This window comes from Leucopleurus acutus, assembly GCF_964270905.1.
Source record: "Leucopleurus acutus genome assembly, chromosome: 11".
Lineage (NCBI taxonomy): Eukaryota > Metazoa > Chordata > Mammalia > Artiodactyla > Delphinidae > Leucopleurus > Leucopleurus acutus.
Genome location: NC_139152.1, coordinates 66,560,457 through 66,582,672, shown reverse-complemented (window position 1 = coordinate 66,582,672; position 22,216 = coordinate 66,560,457). Strand labels below are relative to the sequence as shown.

The following is a 22,216-nucleotide window of genomic DNA, read 5'->3' as shown; positions in this document are numbered from 1 at the left end:
TTAGTGAATGTTAGGTAATGTAGATAAAATTTTATTGATTTCTGCTGTCATATTTTCATTTCAAGGAGAAAATCAGGCATTTTTTGCTGTCATGTCTAACAATATGTAACAAAAATATGTTAATCATTTTTTCCATTTTTAAAAAGTCATTAAGCTTGGTTGTTTGGTTTATCATAGTTGAGTGTTGGTACTATTGGCATATGCATATCATCTGAGTAACGCCTCTTTGACTTTTAGGAAAGATTAGCAGAAGAAATTGAAAAGCTGAGATCTGAACTTGACCAGTTGAAAATGAGAACTGGCTCTTTAATTGAACCCACAATATCAAGGTAACATTAAATAAAAAGCTTTTTCACCAATAATCATTATGAATTTCCTTATGGTTTCATATCTCCTCAAGTGAAATAAATAAGTACCTCCTGTTTCTCAGCAGGCATTGCCCTATTTTGATCCCTTACTGATTTACAGTTTCTACACTCAAAAATAATTCTCTAATTCAGTAATTCTTCCCTTAAATATTCAATAAAAATATAAATTATTACCTTTTGGATTCTGTATTAAATATATATAGAGCTAAATTATAAATGAAAAAGTGGAACCATATATACAGAGATTACATCTCTTTCCAGGAAGAGTCATTTTCTCTACATGCAGAAATGTTTTCAATGTTTAATTTTGCTGAAGAAACATCATTGGTATGATCACTTAGTATCTGACTATTTTGTTAAACTAATTACAATAAAGAGGGAAGGAGAAATTAAATGTGTTTAAAAAAAAAACTGCAAGTAAACTTGTTTGTACTCATCTACTTTGACTCAATACCTAATCTTAAAAAAAAAAAGCAAAGAGATCCTTGTTTACTCTCTAGATAGGCAGATCAAGCTCAATAATTCATGTATAATTTTCCTTTGTGCTTAGAGCCTTTTATTTAAAGTTGATAAAAAAACCATAGAGGGATTCACCCATTTGAGCATTTATTTGATAGACAACACAGTATCAGCTATTTGAAACTTTTGACCACCACAGACTTCTAAAAGTCCATTTTTCTTGGTCTTATGCTTATCCTAAGAATGTTAGCTCTACAAAGGTTGGATATTTTGTCTGTTTTGAGTACCATAATCTCAGCACCTAAAAAAAGAAACCTTGTATATAGTATACTCTCAATAGATATTGTTGAATAAATGAATATCTAGTAAAGCATTTTTTGGACATTCAGGTGAAAAATCCAAATTAAAAAAAATCCTAAGGGTGCTTACATTCTCTTCAATGTGAGTATTAATAAGAACAAAATTCAGTATTTTGAATTCAATTTAGTATAAGAAACACAGTTCTGCAGGCATAAATACACCCAAGGAACTTTTAAATAAGTAGGTCTTTAATTTTGAAAATAATGTTTATTTTTCTAATGTTTTATTACAGTTTATATATCTGAGGCTATTAATTCAGTGATATACATGGTGATGATGATGATGACGGTAAAGGAGAAAGAAAGAGCTGATAAAATACCAACAGAGTAAATACATAGAACTAGCATTATTCAGTCAACGAATGAAACATATTTTAATAAGACCAAATGGCCATTTCATTGTCTTTTTGACCTTCAGTCTCAGAAATACAGAGTTCTAGAAGTGTTGTCTAAAAGTTCATCACCTTAGTGAGTCATCTTGGCAGCCTAGCAATGTGACATTAATCCACAATGAAGGATCATCAGGGAAACTTGGGAACTACATACAGAGCAACTATTCTTTGATACAATGGATTGTAATAGAAACAACACTAGACCAAAAATAAGAAAATTGACATTCCTAGGTCTTAAACATATAATAACTAGCAGTTTGATTTTGGAAAACCCATTTTTCCTTAATAAGTTCAAATATATATATATATGTATATTTACATAGTTATATAAAATAATTTTTATAAAATATATATGTATATTTACATGAATTATATAAAATATTTTTTATAAAATAATATTTTATGACTATCTCACAAGATTACTTTGCAAATAAATGAGACAAGTGAGAAAAGTGCTTTGTAAACAGTAAATCAACTCACAAAGTATTATAGGAATTATTAAGATAGCTAATATATAATGAGATAACTAAATATTTATTAAAGAGCAATTATTTCTTGAACAGTCATATTTCTGAGTGCACATAATTGAAAAAAAAACAATAAAGAAGACAGAAAGTGCATGAGAACTTCATCTACTAGTTTTTGATCTTACAGGTGGGGAGGTAAGAAGAGGTGAGCTAAAGTGAGTATCAGTGACTAATATCCTCTACTAGAATCTGAAATGAAAGTAAAATGAGTTCCAGAGTGGCCGAGAAAGCCTGATTTGGCTCAACTCAGGGGAAAGGGCAGGATCTGGATAATTGGAAAAGACAATGAAGGACATCCCAGGAAGCAGAGAAATGGGTAACAGCTTTTCTCTAAGAAAATTTGTGCTTGATTTATCTATTGAAGCTCCTTTGTGAGATTATATTCAAGAGTCACAGGAAATTCAGGAGGGAAAACTACCTGGTTCCTTGTTTAAAGGAACCAGTGACTGTATTGTAACTTACATCTGCAAGTGCCTCTCAAAATATTGTACACCAAGAATAATTTTAAAACTGAGATATATGGATATACTGCCTCTGACAGATCACAGAGTTGAATAAAAAGAGAGAGGTGAGGGGTAACTGCTTTAGATGAAGTATAAGCAATGGCTCTTCTACAATTGTTGTTGGTTCAGGTCTTTGTTCTCTCAAGATCAATTAAGTACTTTCTACTTGTGAGCCTGTGACATTGGAGATACAGTGGTGATGGTAGTGAAGAATACATGTTCCAGATGGAAAATGCAGGAATATGAATTTGAGGACTGTTATAATAGAGGGAATACCAGGAGCTAGAATAGTATATGAGGATGGGACTTTTAAGCTGAGACCTTAAGAATAGTAACCACATAAATGTTTGAAGAGACGATTTCAGGCAGAAAGAATAGCATGTTCAAAGGCTCGAAGCAAAAGAAAGTATAAGTTTGAGGAAAATGACAGACAGCACAGCTAGACGAAGAGAGAAGGCAGAGAGTAACTAGCAGTGAAGCTGGAAAGTAGGAGGGGCCCAGGTAGAGGACCTTGTAAGACACTGAAGAGTTTTGAGCAGGGCTTTGATGGGACCAGATCTGTGTTTTGTTTCATGTTTTTATAAATGACTTGGAGTTGAGAGATAAAACAACAAGAAAAAAAAAAAAAAACAAGAAAACAATACTCATAGTATGAGGTGTTAAAATTTTAGAAATTCTACTCTGATACCCACAGAGACATTACCCTAAGCAGCCACAGACTAAAGGTCGCTAGGATGTTCTGACCTAGACAGTTAGGACTGTATTATAATCAGTTGCATCCATTCATTGTCTTACCAGATATTTATTAAGTTCTTATTGTATTCTAGGGATACCTCCTTGAGCATACAATAGTGACTAAAATCTGAACTCTGCCTTCATGAAACTTATACCCTCTGCTATAAATAAAAACTGAAAGTTGTGCCATTTAATGACTATGGCCTGGTTGGTTAGTTTTTAATATATGACTAATTCGTAATAAAGCCATTTTGCTTGATTAAGTCTCAAGTTCACTTCTATAAAAACAATAGCTGTCATCTATTTGGGGGATGATTCTTTAGTTCATTTGCTTTAATGTCCAATTTGGCAAAACAAAGACATGCATCAGTTAGGTCAGTGTCTTCTACTTTTTCAAAAACCCAGACCTCACCTAACCTTTTATAATCTTGCCGAATATTTGGGGATGTTTGTCTTTGTTCACAAAGAGAGCTAAGAGTGAAAGCATAGTAGATCAGCAGGAGCCCCGGGTTCAAGAGAAAACACGGCTTTAAGCATATATCCTAATGATGATGGATCATTTTATAGGACAGCATGTTGCTTTGTAATTATCATCATCATCGTAGCAGTAAACTGAATTTGCTGTAAATCTCTATATAAATAATATATTTGGAGAAGCCTTTAGTGCACTTTGATTACAGTGTACTTTATTATCATGTTTTTTGAAAACCAGTCTGACGATATTTTCCAGTTAGAATTTTCCAACTGTTTCGTCTCTAAGCAGATTTCAGAATTAAATGTGCTTATTAAAAGATTTTTCTTAATCTTTTTGGAACAATGTCTTATCAAAAGCTGAAAAACTCTTCTGGTGAAATATCCTATTTTATTAAAAAAATAAGATTATTAACCTTGGGCCAATCTGATTTTAAGTATTTTGTTGATTTTCTAAATTGGAAAATAGATAATTTTGTGACCCAAAAGTTTACACATTTTTCTCTTAGCTTAATGAGGAATATTTAAAACAAATACAGTGATAAATAGCATGTACTGGGATATCCACTAAATAGCTCAAACTAAGAGTTGTTGGAATGTAAGCCAATGGATTTTGGTTGTCAGTCTTAACATGTTCCATTGGACTACTGCTTTTGAAAATAATGATTAATAAACAGAAAGGTTTTTTAATATTCTGAAAATGAACTTGACCTTCAGAATGAAACTGAGACTGGGGTTTCTGACATAAGCCTCCGAAGAGACCTCTGAGAGTTACAACACTTTAACAGTTATTTTCTTCCTTGAAGTTTTTTTTTTTTTTCTTTTGAGGATTTGTGCTTTACTGCCAATTAAGCAGTGGATAGTGATTTGCTGGTAAAGTTTAAGTTTTGAGATTGAGCATATTTTATGTTTTCCTTGTTTCCAGAACTCATCTAGACACCTCAGCTGAGCTGCGGTATTCTGTTGGATCCCTAGTGGACAGCCAGTCTGATTACAGAACAACTAAAGTAATAAGAAGACCAAGGAGAGGCCGCATGGGTGTGAGGAGAGATGAGCCAAAGGTTAAACTTTTTATTTCAAGTCTCTGATGGTTTAAGTAAATGCACTCTTCCACTTTGGATAGTATTTTAATACTGAGAGAATTCATTGTTATTAATTTCAGGTGTGATATCTAACATATTTTTAAAACTATAACTAACGTATAACCCCTACTACGTACCAAAAGTTGAACCAAGTATGTCCCAAGTATTTATCCACATAACATTGTAAATTGAGTACTATTTTATACTAATTTCAGATGTGAAAATATTGAAGCTGAGAAATTTTAAGTGTTCAGACTTACACAGCCATTAAAGTGATAGAGTCAAAACTTGAGCCTGTATTCGTGTGATTTCAAATTCCACACTTTTATCTATTATGCCATATTGCCAAACAAATGGGCTTTTAGTTTGCTTGGGCATTTAAGCAATGGCACTCATATTGTTAATTAAAATTACATATTTTAATAATAATTACTGTTTTAATAACACTTTGAGGAAAATGTACACAGACTGTTGAAAGTGTTTATAGAAAACTGTTCATTATAAGCTGCAGTGCCAGTCTTTCATTCAGTCAATAACTTAAAATCTGTAGGCTGTATATGTTGAGTAAGTATATAGTTGCATTTTATAGAGAAGTAATATATAGTTCCTGTGTGCCCTAAGTATAGTTTGTTTTCCTCAACCTCTTTTATGTGTCCAAAATACTATATAACCTACTTGTCCTTATTTATACAAGGCTCTTGACATCCTTTGATTTTTTAGCTGGCAACTACGTGTCATGTATAAGTTAGTCCCTTGTAGTAGGCATTCAATATCTAATGAATGGATAAATAAATAAATGAACAAACGAAGAATAAATAAATCCATCTCAGTTCTTTTCTCAGTTTTATGTGGTAAATAAATTAGTGCTACTTGGTACCAAAACAATTTGTAACACAAGTACTTACTCAGGTCCTCAAATCTGAAGTAACTACTCAGGGCAGTATCTTGTGGTCCCCCCAAAAGTCATTTTACATCATCACAAAAATGAAAAACAATTTTTTTAAAAGCAGAAAATCTAGGACTGCTCTCTTACTTTCAACCATCTCCTACCTTCAGACCACAGCTTGAAAAGCACTGGTCTGTTGGTTACTCAAGACTTTTGTTCACATGGAGGATTTATTATATTCATTTTAAAAACATAGTCATGTAAATTATTGTAGTATGCCTTGGGTTTAAAAAAATCAGTGAGGCATTTAAGTGACCAGAGCACTGGAGATGAAATTAAACCTCTGCACAATATTTTTATTAATACTTTCTTAGAATGTTGGAGAGAGAATTCTTGTGTAATTTATTGAGTGGTAATATTTGTACCCTCAGCCTAATTAGTATAAGAGATGAAAATGCTGAAGTACAAGTGAATAGAGATTGTTATATTTGAAAACAAGTTAAAATGTTGCAAACATAGATGCTTTAAAGTAATTGCTGCCTTGAATTGGGGTTGAACTAAAAATCATGCAGAAGTTTATCATTTTTATTCCTATTAAAATATTGATATTTATGCTGAAAATTAGTACCTACCATTATTTAAGTACCAAGGAACTATTTTATTGAAATGATAAGTTAAAATATTAATAATCAGTTCTACCTTTGTCAAGTAAGCTATAAAAGCATGTATGTTTTTAGTTTTTATTTTCAGAATAATGCTTTGAAAATGAGCAGCATGATAAATACTGTAATTGTTCCTTTACCATCTAGGTGAAATCTCTTGGGGATCATGAATGGAATAGAACTCAACAAATTGGAGTGCTAAGCAGCCACCCTTTTGAAAGTGACACAGAAATGTCTGACATTGATGATGATGATAGAGAAACGATTTTTAGCTCAATGGATCTTCTCTCTCCAAGTGGTCATTCTGATGCCCAGACCCTAGCCATGATGCTTCAGGAACAATTGGATGCTATCAACAAAGAAATCAGGTGAGTTCAATGATTTTTGATGGTCTCAAGTGATTAGAAGACCTTGATTCTAAAAATGTGATCATCAGATCAGAAACATTGGCATCACCAATAAAGCTTATTAGAACTGCAGTATCTCAGACCTTGCTTCACACCTACTGAATAAGAATGTGCATTTTCACAAATTCCCGGAATAAAATTAGGACAGCTTTTGTAAGAAACATATATGAAAAATATACAGATTAATGATGATATTAGAGCAATATAAAAGAATTAGGTAAAGGTGAAATCTTTGATGAGTTTTCCAAATAAACTGAAAATCTGGGTAGCATTGGATTTTTTGTTTGATTAAACTTCAATCTATCTCTTACTCAACTAGTTCCTCTAAGTTTTACTCTCCTTTACAATTAATAGAATACCTAGAGTTTAAAACTACAATTTTTTGTATAGCAGAACCATATTGCCTCTCACCAGAAGGTTTTTCTGGAATCATTTACCACCAATCATTTGAAAGTACAAAATTTCTTTTTCTTTTTCTTTTTTGAAGAGGAGACAGTTTTTCCATTGGAATGTGTTTGAACATTAATAATGTACTGTGTTACTTGATTAAACCTTCCTTTCAGATTCTGATCTTTGGGTGAAGTTAAAATTCACCATGAATTCACTTTGTTATACAGCAGAAACTAACACAACATTGTAAAGCAATTATACTCCAATAAAGATGTTAAAAAAACATGCACCATGAAAATAAACTTCAAAGTAACAGAATTCATATTCTTTGTGTAAGTGAAAAATTAAAATTAAGAGTAAATTTGCCTCAGTATTTGTATTGATTTATTTTTTAGAGAAGTTTAAGATTCACAGCAAAATCAAGGGAAAAGTACAATGGTTTCCCATATACCCCCAGCCCCACACATGCATAACCTCCCCCATTATCAACATCCTTAACCAGAGTGGTACATTTGTTACAACTGATGAACTTACATTGACACATCATATTATTCAAATACATAGTTTACATTGTGGTTCACTCTTAGTTGTTCGGAAAATGTATAATAATGTGTATCCATCATTATGATATCATACAGACATAGTATTTTCACTGTCCCCAAAATTCGCTGTGCTCTGCCTATTCATCCCTCTCCCCGACCCAACCCCCGGAAAACACTGATCTTTTTACTGTCTCCATAGTTGCCTTTTCCAGAGTGTCATATATTTGGAATCATAAAATATGTAGCCTCTTCAGATTGGTTTATTTCATTTAGTCACATGCATTTATTGTTCCTCCATGTCTTTTCATGGCTTGATAGCTCATTGCATTTTAGCACTGAATATTGTTCCACTGTATATATGTACCAGTTTATTTATCCATTCACCTACTGAAGGATATCTTCGTTGATTCCAAGTTTGGACAATTATGGGTAAAGTTCTAAACATCTGTGTGCAGGGTTTTGTGTGGACATAAGCTTTGAAATCCTTTGGGTAAATATGAAGGAACACAGTTACTGGCTTATACGGTAAAAGTATGTTACATTTCGTAAGAAACTGCCAAACTTTTCCAAAGTAAATACGTAAAAAGAAAACTTTGCAGTGATCATAACCTTGAAGTTAATGGTTATATCATAGGAAATCACAATAAGCCATTTGTAGTTAAGAGGAAAGTATCTCAGGAGAGGTGGTTTCTAACTCCATTTTTCAAACAAACTATACTGGTACCCAGTTTTATTATATCAATATGCAAAATGTGTGTAGATTCAACTTAAATAGGATCTTGAAGCAACCCAGCTAAAGTTCTTTATTCTTTGTGTCTTTGTAATAAATAACGTATGCATATTCTTGAAACTTCTCCCTATTTAAAGAAAGAGTAATAGTGTTTTGTCTTCTCAAAAGCATTTATAGCAACAGTATTTTTTTTTTAAATTTTCACTATCTGTCTCTCATATCTACATTATTAAATTGCTTGGTGCTTATGTAAAGGCAACTTGGCTGAGTCAGGGTTTTATTTGGCCAAATTATAATTATGAATGACCATTTATTGAGAATTCTATCAGTTATTCTTTTTCATTGGATAGGAGGTAATACTCAATGACTTTGTTGAGATTTGGGTTTCTAAAAGTCTCATATATTCGTTCCTGAGTACAAATGTAAGATTAGGATTAGTGGCAGAAATTAAGTAGGCACTCAAGGTTTTAAAAGAGTTTTAACAGGTGGTAGTATAGAAATGGGGTCAAAATGAAAGTTGGGAGGAATTATGTATCATGTGAAAAGAAAGATTTTCTAATTTTCAGCCAGGAAATCTCTGGAATTTATTGAAAGTTATATTGCCTAGGGAAAAAAGAAAATACTAGATTTGATATAAAATGTTCACAAAGTTATTTATTTAGTGAATTCCGATTAACATTATAACAGCATAAAATGTATCAAAAATAAACTGTATCTTTCAGACTAATTCAGGAAGAGAAAGAATCTACAGAGTTACGTGCTGAAGAAATTGAGAATAGAGTGGCTAGTGTGAGTCTGGAAGGCCTGAATTTAGCAAGGGTCCACCCAGGTACCTCCATCACTGCCTCGGTTACAGCTTCTTCGCTGGCCAGTTCATCTCCCCCCAGTGGACACTCAACACCAAAGCTCACCCCTCGAAGTCCTGCCAGGGAAATGGATCGGATGGGAGTCATGACACTGGTATGATGTGTCCAGAGAACCTTTTCTTCCATTAGAATTACTGATGCATTAGCTGAAATCTATTCTAGTCTAAAGACTTTCTGTGTGTTTTATTTTTTTTCTCAACAAACCTATGTGGTGAATACAAATATTAATCCCACTATGAAGTGAGGAAACAAAGCCTACACAGGTGTAACTTTCCCAAGGTCACATAATAAGTAAATGGAAGAGCAGAAATCTAAATATCACATCAGAAATCTGAATGACTTAAACCATTAAATTCATTTTTACTGATGATACCTTGATGATTGAGACTGGGTGCGTTTTTTGTTTTGTTTTGTTTTGTTTTGTTTTTGTGGTGCACGGGCCTCTCACTGTTGTGGCCTCTCCTGTTGCGGAGCACAGGCTCCGGACGCGCAGGCTCAGCGGCCATGGCTCACGGACCTAGCCACTCCGCGGCATGTGGGATCTTCCCGGACCGGGGCACGAACCCGTGTCCCCTGCATCGGCAGGCGGACTCTCAACCACTGCGCCACCAGGGAAGCCCTGGGTGGGTTATTTTTAACACAATAAGTTTCAAAAATTATTTATTATAATCACTTCAATACACCAACATAAAATGTTATAATTTTATAATACACATAATATAATTTTAAAAGAAGAGCCATCAACAATAGCAGCGATTTCCCAATTGAGTTTTATAATTCATGTCAACATTTTCAGCCTTCTTTATTCTTTAATTATTTCATGTATCTTCTTTTGGGATTAAAAGTTGGAAACCTAAATTAGGAAGTACCCTTAACATAAGAGAGAAAAAAATCAAAGTACTCCTTGCTAAAAATAATGTTAGGTGGAATGACTACTGAATGTCATGATGTTTAGTCACTTGATTCTCGTGATAACATTTGAAAATGTTATTATCTCGAGCGAAAGTAACTGAAATGTTGAGAGTATGGGTAAATTGTCCTTGTTCAACACAGCTTGTAAAGAGGGGCTGGATTTTTTTTCAGATTTGCTAACTCAAAAGCATATATTGTTCTTTTTTTTTTTTTTTCTGTGATTACCTGGGAATATGTTGAAATGACAACAATAATGAAGATTTAAATATTCTGAACTCTTTATGGAGGTAAAATTCTATGTTTTGTATAATGAATATTAAAACTATGTTATTAAAACAATAAAATTCCAATTAAAAATAAAAGTTTGGGGCTTCCCTGGTGACGCAGTGGTTGAGAGTCCGCCTGCCGATGCAGGGGACACGGGTTCATGCCCCGGTCCGGGAAGATCCCACATGCCGCAGAGCAGCTAGGCCCATGAGCCATGGCCGCTGAGCTTGTGTGTCCAGAGCCTGTGCTCCGCAACGGGAGAGGCCACAACAGTGAGCAGCCCGCGTACCGCAAAAAAAAAAAAATTAAAATAAAATAAATAAATAAAGTTTGGGGATAGAGATTAAGTAAAATGCAAATAGGTCAAATAATAGTTTGTATACTGCAAAAATCTAGCACAAATGTAACAAATGGAGGAGAAATTAATAATACGACAAAAGAATATTAAGTGTATATAGTGTTTCTGGTCAGAAGACTGTGAAACTTCTATAAAAAGTGTCACAATGCCTGCATCTCTCTGTGTATATGGGTGTGTATAATATCTGAACAAAGAAGTTTAACTCAATTTCTAAGTGGTATCTTTAAATAACTATGTTGCAATAATGTGTATTGTGGCAAAAAAAAAACCTGTAAAGATTATTTTCATTAGAATTAATTTATATAAATGCACACATATGTGCATAGGTATGTGTGTATGTATATATATGATACTCTCACCCCAAGGGGAAAACTACCTTATAAGTAAATAAGTTTTAAAATTTTATCTTCATAAAATTTCTATTATGTCTGTCAGTTTAGATATCTTTTTCTTTAACTTTGCAACTGAGAATTGATACAGAAAACACTTTATATGGTGAGGCAATATTTCCCATATCCAAACTCTTTACAGTTATGGAACTTGCAAGCAAATCTGTATAAACGAGAAATGATGAAAAAAAATTTTTGAAAGGAAATACTTACCTCCTTAGGCCATTGAGTTTACTATTCTTTGCTTATTTCCGGACTTGATATTAAAGATATTTTAAAGTAGATAGCACAGACAATGGCAAGTCCAAACAAAGGCCAGCTAATCAGAGCTGATCCCAGCTAGATACAGCACAAACTTTTAGCCAATGTACTAAGATAAACTAACCCAATATACTGATCTACATTATGATCTGCTTATTTTAGAAATCTAGGAACCGTCCATCTGATTTTATTAACTAAAAATGATATTGTCTCTGGCTTAGTTTAGCCATATGTAATTGATGACCTATTTATTATCAAAGCTACGGTAAGAATATTGGCCCACAGAGCATAATTTAGTCGGCATTCAAATTAAGAAAACTTTGGTTATTTCTGTATTGCTATTATTTCCTTACATTTTTGCAACCTAGTATTTTGCCCTTTTAAATATTTTCATTATATATTAGCATTATAACCCTTGACAGTGTTATTATTTTTATAATAATAAAAGAATATATTCATAGCCATTTAGACATAATGTTTATGTATGTATGAATAGGATGCCACTGCTCTCATGCATTTTCTTGAGCAGTTAGTTATAAATAAATCAGCGGTAAATCAGCTTTATTATACTATAATTAGAGTACTTAAAAGATATTTAGAGGGACTTCCCTGGTGGTGCAGTGGTTAAGACTCCACGCTCCCAATGCAGGGGGCCCCGGGTTTGATCCCTGCTCAGGGAACTAGATCCCACATGCATGCCGCAGCTAAGAGTTCACATGCCACAACTAGGGAGCCTGCCTCCCGCAACTAAGGAGACTGCCTGCCGCAACTAAGAGACACGGTGCAACCAAATAAATAAATAAATAAATAAGAGACACCTAGTTTCAGAAAAAAAACAGATATTTAGAGCATTTCCCGAGGGTAAAAAAAAATATTTTAAATGTTAAATATCTGACTCAGAAAAACAAAAAATAAAACCCAGAAAGTCTTTATCACCTAACAAAACTTTGTCATCAAATTTGTTATTGTTATAGTGAAAGACAGGAAGGTTTTCTTTTACCTGTAGAAAATATTGGAGAAAAAATAATTTTGTTGCATATAATTCATGTTTGAATATTCAGAGCAAAATTTGAAATTTTAGGGACAGAGATTGAAAAGACATTGTATTCATTCATATTGTATATGTTTATATGTTTTGCAAACATTATTATTTGTCCTGATAATAAAGCCTATTTGTATTTACTTTTACCTCACCACAAATCCATAGGCATAAATAACATGTTAGCGATATCTAATTTGAATATTGAATGAGGTAAATCAACCCATATTTCAATAGCAACAAAAAATGTAAAGTATAATGGAATAGTTTAGTAAAATGTTTTACTTACATAAGAAAAATTAACAAATATTAAGTGAATAAGTTTTATCTAGGATCATAAATAAATAAATATTTTTTACAAATTCTCTAAAAGAGCACTGACAAGAAAACAGCAGCCCCAGAAATATGATATACTGAGGCCAGAGCTTTTGGTATTTGGAGATGGAGAGTTTGTTAGGACGCCAGGAAGTTTGAGATCACGTAGGAACAGCATATCCGCCCTGAGAAGGTCCAAAGCCCTGTGTAGATGAGACAAAAGGGAGTGTTTATAAACTACCTATATGTGCATTGGATCTTCATTTACACATAGTCTTCTTCACTCCCATCTATATTTTCTCGGGAGGATATAGTCTCATATTTACTTCTGGCTAGCTCACTCCATATGTGCTTCATATTCCCTAAGGTCCATGTCTCATGTCTCATGTTTTACGTATATACACATGATCCCCTCATGAAGACCTGTCCCCTGCAACATGCCATCTAGGAAGTTTCCTCTCTAAAATAGTTCCCTGGAGGAATGCTTTTATAATGGTTAAAAGACATTTATTTTGAAAAGAATGGAATGAAAACAAAAAAAAGGTAGTTAAATTATAGATACTATTTAACTTGTGACATGGTCAAATGGTAATCATTAATTGGTTCTGTTTTATGTCACTTTTATTACTGCCAATCACAGCCAAGTGATCTAAGGAAACATCGGAGAAAGGTACTGTACATTTCTTTGATCTGATTACTAACTGAACATTGTTTTTTCTGAGATTTAAAATTATATTTCTTCTAACTGAAGCATTTTATAAAAAATATTAAAAGTATTTAAGTGTTTTTGAATTGTTTAAATATGATCATAAGAGCAAATGTCTCAAAATAAAATTGTTTATGCTTTCTAGGGTAATGATTAGACTGTGGGGACTAAAATATCCCGATTTCCCACAGAATTTTTAGATCTCTCTTGGTAGAATTAGATAGTTTACTGTCGATATCTAGAACAACAATGATGCTTGTTTTAAAATATAGGTTTTACCATTATTCAGATATATAAGACCAACAAATCAAGAAACAATTGCCAATAAGTGATAGCTTCTTGCTTCTACTTCCCAAGAGCAAGGGACCTGCTTCACTATGCCGGGTCAATGGGAAGCACCAGGTCAGCAGTCAGAAAGAGTGAGAGGAAAGCATGGGAAGGAATGTTTATTGTGGTTTTTGTAGGAATGGAAAGGCAGGGTAAGCAGGTTTAAGATTGGCTAGTTTGAACAATTTCAGTGGGCTCTAGGGTCTAGGGGCTCTCTCTGGTTGTCAGATACCTGGCCAGGGATGATTAAGACAGAGGAATAGTGCCTCCTGGAATGTAAGAGCCAGATAGAGAAGAGGATCTGAGGTACTGATGAAGATGATTTGTTTCCATATGGAAGACACACTCCAGGAACATAGTTACCTATCTCTAGGAATTAGCTAGCCCTGGGATGGGCATTCTCAGCATGGTCTCAGATACTAGAGCATCACAAATACAGAAAATATAAAAATAGAATTAATATACTTTACTGCTTGGAATGAAGTCCAGAGAATAAATATTGGGTATAGGAAATAAAATGCACTACAGTTCTGATTCACAAAATGACAACTTGTTAGATGACTGAGAACGGCAGAGCTCAGACTCACAGGATATCAGATGGGACAAATTTCAAAGGTTCAACCTTCTATCCAGTACATCAATCTATTTTCAGCATCTTCAAGATGTGGTAGTCAGCCTATGCCCAAATAATTCTGGAACCAGGGAACTTTTTTTAAATTAAGGGAATCCATACTACGCTTACATGGCCTTAGACTGATTGAATTTCTTTTTATTTTCCATTGTCTATCTTCTTTTAGCATCTTCTCCTGGACACTACCAGTTAGTTCTCAGCTGTCAAATTTACCATGCATAATGTTATTACTATTTTTCTTTGACCTCTTCCACCACTTAAAAGGATTATACTGGGAATAAAGGAAGAAATCTGAGCAGATGATGTAAAAGAATTTCAGTGTGTATAAGGAAAAAAAGATCATAAAGGAAGGTCCCATGCAGAAATATAGCCTCAGGGAATTCAGGGAGTAAAGAGATGATTGGTAAGAAAGATAGGTCATAAGAAAGAAAACCACAAGTTAAAATTTGTTATATATATATATATATGGTAAGGAGTTATATGCATGATTTAATTTGTACATCAAAAAGACAAATTAAACTAAGTATTATCAGTTCTATTTTATTGATGAGGAAATTTAGTCTTAGAGTAGATAAGTAATTAGCACATATCATTCAACAAATAAGAGAAACCAAGATTCAAATCCATCTCTGATTATGAAGCTTTTCTCCTCCACTTTGTTTATATAGTGTGAGCTCTAAGTGTTATTCAGAGAAATGGTTTGTGTATGATGTTTTTAAGAGCTGATATTTTGGTAAAGTTGGCCTAGTTTGAACCGCCATGTGGAGAGAGGAGGGCATTTTATGAGTGTGTTTCAGGAAAACATCTGAAACAGAAGTAATCAGGCTTCACAGAAACAATTGTGGAAAACAATCATGGTTAGATAATGGAATTGTGAAAACTTAAGTACGTATTAGGAAGAGTTTAGAAATATGCTTTATGAGTTTAGATGAGATGTGAGTTTAGAAAGGGTTTTCCATAGTGTTGACATCATGCTGAAAGCAGTTCCTGAAAACAGTTCTTCTGGTGGCACTGTGCTCGTTGAAATGGAGAGAGGAGATCTTATTAAGATGACTGCCTAAGCTGTTAAAAGTAACCTAGGCTTAAATGACAAGAGCCCAGACAAACAATTTCATTACGTTTCTCCAACACATAACGTCTTTATCATATATAACACACTTATGCATAATAGCTTAATGTAGAAACTAGCAAGACATGGTATAGACAAAAGATGTGAACACAGCTTTAAACATTTTGTTATAGCCATATTGAGAAAATTCTTCGTCAGAACTTCTAGAACCATATATCTTTTAGCTATGCTTTCTATAATCTGTCTTTCTCTCTCTCTCTCTCTCTTTCTCTCTCTCTGTCTCTCTCTGTCTCTCTCTCTCTCTATATATATATATATATATATATGTTTTAATGCACAATGGTGCTATGAAAAAATGCAGCATTGTTTTTAAAAATATCTTTATTGTACAATTAAGTTGATTTTTGAAAACTCTTACAGTTCTATATATCTATCTCTGACAAAATTTATGGTATCCTGAATTGTTCTGGACTCTGAACTAAATTCTTTAAAGAAATCCCTTCCATCCCATCTGCTTATGGTGCTCTGTATGCCTTTGTCAATTTTCCCATGAGAGGTAATGAAATGAAAAAATTTGCAGAAATTCTGTTCTTACCTTTTATTATTCTTACTTTAAAAAGAAAGCTTTTTTCTTATAAACTGCAACTCTTTTTTTAAACATCTGGGAACACATTTAAATAGCCTAATTTAAAACACTTTATCTGATACAGTTATATTTTGCAGAATTACTCAAATAGCCTTGCTTTATTGATTCTCCATTTTCATCAGTTTCAGTTGAAATTTAGAAAAAGTTCATCTGTTGTATCGTTTTTGCTTCTAGATTGCAGTGGTAGAAGAAGATGGTCGGGAGGATAAAGCAACAATTAAATGTGAAACTTCTCCTCCCCCTACCCCTAGAGCCGTCAGGATGACTCACACCCTCCCTTCTTCCTACCACAATGATGCCCGAAGGTATGACTCTCCCAGCACACTGCACATTGTATGTTCTCTTTCCAAAAATATTCCTCCTTCTTTCAGTATCAAACAGACTACTTAAAAATTTATATAAAATTTTTGATTTAAGCTATAATTCTGCTCCCTCTCCACAATGTCACTTGTGAAAAAAACAAATTTTCATTCTGAGATCAAATTTTCAGTTTTAAATTTAACTGTATATTTATGGTCTTATTACTAGCCAATATTTATGAGAATAGATTTTCTACTTTTAGTGGATATTTCCTATTAAAACAGAGTCAGACTACAGGAAGGACTTATTAGAATAGTTACAAAAAACTAAAGGATTCTAATACAAGACTATAAATCTGGCTTCTAGTATAAGGATAATTAAGGTCTGAAAAGTCCATGCTTGTACCCCAATTACTTTTAACAGACAGGTATGTAAATCACCCTATTGGTGCTGCAAGTGCCAGCTATAACAGCTCCTCCTTAGAGAAGAAAAAAAAAAAACACATTTGCCGAAATATTAAAAGAAAAGTTTACGTGGGAAAATACCCCATTTGTCATAGCAACTCTTCATACTGTCCTTTCCATCTGCCTAAGAAATTGAAGCAGATCTCTATTAATGCCATAAATAAGTCTAAGCATGCAATTTACATCTTAAATGTATGTTCTTTCACTGTCATCAATTACAGCATCTCTGAACAGTTAACTGATATAACCGAATGTAGTGACTTAACGATTAATACTTTAAGAATCTGTCTTCTAAATAGTATGTGTTTTACAATAAACAGTTTTGAAAACAGAGCTTTCTGTGCCAGCCAACTTTTTTTTTTCCTGTTTTGTTTATTTTTAATTTCTAATGTGAAAAAAGTTATTCCAGATTCAAAATTTATACTTACTTTACTCTCAAAAAAAAAAGAGTGAAATATATTGTAACATATGAAAAGCAGTAGCTTTTGGAGTTTAGAGAATATGAACTCAGATTAATTTGGATGAATAAAGTTAAATAACTCATCACAATATTGTCAAATTAACAGCTGTAAAGAAGGATAACAGTATCATTGAACCTATCCTATTAATACAGTGTCAAATACATTGACCAGGAATGGAACCTAGATCAGCTTGCTTGGAAATAATTTCAGCTTATCATGTACCTAAAAGAATACCTGAGAACTGTAAGAAAAAATATACAGTGATCACTCGGGTATATGATTTGTTACTTCAAAATCTCACAGGTGATTTAAAATTCAATGAATTAGTCTCCAAAACTGAGAGAGAGAAAGATAGCTAGAGGAAAATCCAGTAAAACCATGGGCTAGAATAGAGCATAAACTTTATTAGCTATATTTAAATTTCTTGTCATAGGTCATTATGTTTAAGATCTAAAAATCAAACTCTGCAAGAAGGAAATAGGTAAAGAGTCAAGGGTTAATTTATAGAACTTATAAGTTAATAAACCAACCTATGTTCATTGATTAGTTTGATATTGTATGAAAAATAAGGAAAATATATTTGAGAAAAAAAGAAATTTTTCTAGAGAAAACCTGGAGGCTCAGGGCCCTAAGCCTGAGGAAATCACACTTTAATATGCTTAAGAAAAAACATGGGAAAAAAGGAGAAAATAACATTCAAAGTGTACTTGTTCCTCCTTTCGTACTTTTATCAAGGAATTTAATCTTGTGTACCTTGTATCTTGTGTACCTTGCTACACCAAAGCAAGCAGTTTGTCCTCTTTCGTGTTTTACAGTAGTTTAACTGCCTCCCTCGAGGCTGAAAGCCTTGGGCTTGGCAGTGCCAACAGCAGCCAAGACTCTCTTCACAAAGCCCCCAAGAAGAAAGGAATCAAGTCTTCAATAGGTCGTTTGTTTGGTAAAAAAGAAAAAGCTCGACTTGGGCAGCTCCGTAAGTACGCATGTTTGACTTTCCACTGCCACTCATTTTCCTCACTTCTTAGCATCCATCTGTCTTTCATTCCATTTCTCATATTTTTATTTTTTTCCTACCTGACAAACTTTCTGTTTTAATCAGCTGTATTTAATCCAATACAGCTGAATCAAGCTTGACAAGTTTCAAAGGAAGAATATTGTAAAACTTTCAGTCCTTTTGATTTCTCTGTTAATAACAATACTTAGAATTTATGTAATGTTAACACTGTGATAGACACAAGGACCCTCTGAGGCAAGTGATATTACTGTCATCCTTATTTATTGATGAGTAAACAACGTATTAGTAATTTGCAGAACTCAGATAGTTGTCCTAGGGCCATGTTTCAAAACCAGCTTAAAACCATTGAGTATACTGCATAGATGTGTATAAGAGCTTAGCTGTGTGAATTTAAAAGCTTTTCTGTTGAAAAAATTAAGAAGCCTACAAAAAATCCAAAAGAATTCTTTCTAGGTCAGAATACATTATAAAGGGCATAAAATGTAAAAAAAGACAAGGTTTCTTTGTTTTAAACTGTCACAACTTTCCACTAACAAACTCAACAACATGTAGGTGGAGAGACAGAGGGAAGAATCTGGCAATAGAGATTGTGTTAGAATTAATTATTGTTGGTGACTAATTGAATAAAATAGATCAGTACATTTGAAATGACCCTAGGTAAATATATAAATACATAGATACCTTGTTAATAGATGGATGGATAGATAGATAGATGGATAGATGGAGAGTCTGAAACAAAAAGAATATGTGAGATGTATTTTCTAAAATGATGATATACACACTTGATCTTTTTTTTCTTTGGTGTCTTTCTACATATTTACTTTTTTTCTGAAATCTCTTTTCATCATCTTTGTTATTTATGATTGCCTCTTCTTTTTCCCTGCTCTTCTCCTTCTATTTAATTTAGAACTAGAGTTAAGTTACAGGGAAAAGGATTTAGCTCCTACCTCTAATAGTAAGTGATGAACAGAATGATACAAAGTTCTTAGCACTCCCTTTGGATTCTGAAATAAAGGAATTATTATTCACAAGTAATGTCCCAACCCCTAGACTTAGTTTCCTGCCCTGGCACCGCAAGAATTTCTGAGAATAATATTCATTTTTGCAGATTTACAACCGTGATATTATTCAAAAATATCTTTCCCCACTTCCACAGCATGAAACCCACACAAAACATCAGAAACCATAGGAAACCGATGTTTATAACACATGAGCAGCCAGTTGTGTGATTGAGCGTTACCATCAGGAGAACTAAATCCTCTTTGGGTTTCTCTTTCTCAGGATAGGAACCCCTTAGGATATAAAAAAAGAAAAGTATTATTGCATAAGGAAAGAAAAGAAAAGGTGATTACTTGGGGGATACAAAATGTACATGCCAAGACATTGTTATAAAATTTGTTTTATTTTATTTGACAAGTATTCATAGTCAAAATCAAGGTATCCAGGATATAATTTAAAGTCTAGAAAAATATAGAACCTTCTAGAAACTTAGCCTTTTTACCCATTTTCAGTGACTGTGTGTCTCTATGTCAGAACAGATGAGAAGGGAATCAGTTACAATTAGGTTCTTATCAACTCCATCCAAGTCAGAAAATAGCAATAGCTATTCAAGATCACATTATAGTCCTGAGAAGATTTCTGAGCTCTGAGCAGTTTTGTTTTACTCCATAGAACAACCGAGTATAAACAAAGCCAGTGTCAGCAGCATAGTGAGGACTACAATGCTGATGAGGAAGACAAAGACAAAAATCTATACCTGTGGAGCTATACAGAAGCTACACTGAGGGTGAATCAAAGCTCCTGGAAAAACCAAAAATAAAGGTCTTTATTGAAAATAATACTTGAGAAAATAAGAAGAAAACACAGACACAAGTAGGTTTCAGGAATTCATATTTTTTTCCAGAAGAAATGGTACATGGTACCACTAGTGCTTTGGTTGAGGGATATGGACTCATGTTTACTTGTGTCCTGAAAGATGTACATCCAGGTTGTGAGGGGAGGACCATGAAAACTTACCAAACCCAGGGGCTACCACTTAATGCTGCTGATTCACACATCAGAAGAAATTAGGGAAACATTTCTAGTGATCATGATTTTAATATCTTGATCTAGAAAATTCTGACATGGGAGCACTGTCAATGTTCTTTCCTCTACCAATGAAAATAGAAATACAAGATAGGAAATGATGGCATGGAAAGTAATATGGTAGAGTGATGATGGTGTCAAAGAACCAAATTTGAAATTTTGGACCATGTCCCAATATTTAGAACTCTTAAAGAGTTTAGCTCATAAATGCAAAGAAACGTAAGTTAACCTGAGAGTAGCTGTGCTAGATGCCTTTAAATGAAATGAGGTGTGGAAGAAGAAAACTTTCTAAATAGAACTATGAAAATGTTCACTCAATTCCATCAGGAATGACAAACAGAAAGGGAGGAATTCTTAGTAATTCACAGAGAAGAATAATTATAAAGGGGACATTATTTTCCTTATATAACAATCTGAAAAGCTAGGGTAATAAAGTGAACTTCAGTTATGATGAGTCAGTCAATGTGACTGCATTGATAACCACTAACCATGTAGAATCAAATTCAATATACATATAATCTATTTTTACAAATGTGTTATAGCAGAGGCAATATAAATGTGGAAACTCCAAAAGTCAAAGGAAGCAACACATTGAAAAGCATTTGAATAAAGCTAAAAATACTTTAAAGATAAAGTATTTAAAAAGATAAAACATATATATGAACCATGCCTCCTTGAAAGTCACAGTTGAATTTGGGGAGAGTGTCCTGGCAGAGGAAATATTCCTTCTAGCAGACTTGAGGATCTGGTTTTAGTTTCTCTTTCTCTCTTCTTTCTTCTTTCATTTTCTTTATATATTACAAGCACCAATATGAAAAGATGCAAAAACAGGTTCGACAATCTCATTGAGCATTGAGGGACACAGAGACAGCACAGCCAGTAAATACCTCTGCTTACTTCCTAGAGCATACAATAGATACAGGATGCAATAACACCCTTTAAAGACTTAGCAGCTGAATAACCACAACTTTTCCCCCCTGAGTAATGCGTCCAGATGCAATGCATCTCTGATATTTCCATTAATCTTTTTTTTTTTTTTTTTTTTTTTGCGGTACACGGGCCTCTCACTGCTGTGGCCTCTCCCGTTGTGGAGCACAGGCTCCGGACGCGCAGGCTCAGCGGCCATGGCTCACGGGCCCAGCCGCTCCGCGGCATGTGGGATCTTCCCGGACCGGGCCACGAACCCGTGTCCCCTGCATTGGCAGGCGGACTCTCAACCACTGAGCCACCAGGGAAGCCCTCCATTAATCTTTAAACATGCTCATGTCTAATCTATATTTTAAAGGTCATCATTAATCCTGCCATCTTCCCAAAATATTGACTTATCTTTTCCCTGCCCTTATAATCCAAGCTTAAGTGAGTTGTCCACAACTACTATTTTTACTTCCTCATCTGTCAGTCACTTTACAACTTTCCATATCCTGACTTCCACACATAAAATTCTAGAAACAAGTTCAGTTTTAACCAATATGGAAGGAAAGGCTAGATAGTATCAAAGCAATTTGAGGATGGTAACAAACTCACAGCTATATTTATGAAAATGTAAACTTAAGTAGTAGATCTGAAATAGGTGACCTCTTCCTAAAAACAGATTC

At 33.7% G+C, this 22,216-nt stretch overlaps 1 protein-coding gene across 13 annotated transcripts in view; it reads left to right on the top strand.

The window, feature by feature from the left end:
• PPFIA2 (PTPRF interacting protein alpha 2) overlaps nucleotides 1–22,216 on the top strand; it is a gene marked incomplete at its 5' end in the record, with an annotated part of 476,541 nt that overhangs the window by 377,199 nt on the left and 77,126 nt on the right. For 9 of the 13 annotated variants that reach the window (XM_082850009.1, XM_082850006.1, XM_082850008.1 and 6 more), the window contains 7 exons: nucleotides 238–329; nucleotides 4,740–4,875; nucleotides 6,592–6,812; nucleotides 9,236–9,473; nucleotides 13,561–13,590; nucleotides 16,474–16,604; nucleotides 18,340–18,494. In XM_082850009.1, coding sequence (XP_082706135.1) covers nucleotides 238–329; nucleotides 4,740–4,875; nucleotides 6,592–6,812; nucleotides 9,236–9,473; nucleotides 13,561–13,590; nucleotides 16,474–16,604; nucleotides 18,340–18,494 — 1,003 coding nt within the window. The remainder of the gene's footprint in view (nucleotides 1–237; nucleotides 330–4,739; nucleotides 4,876–6,591; nucleotides 6,813–9,235; nucleotides 9,474–13,560; nucleotides 13,591–16,473; nucleotides 16,605–18,339; nucleotides 18,495–22,216) is intronic. The other 4 variants (XM_082850004.1, XM_082850001.1, XM_082850011.1 and 1 more) reach the window with 1 other exon arrangement.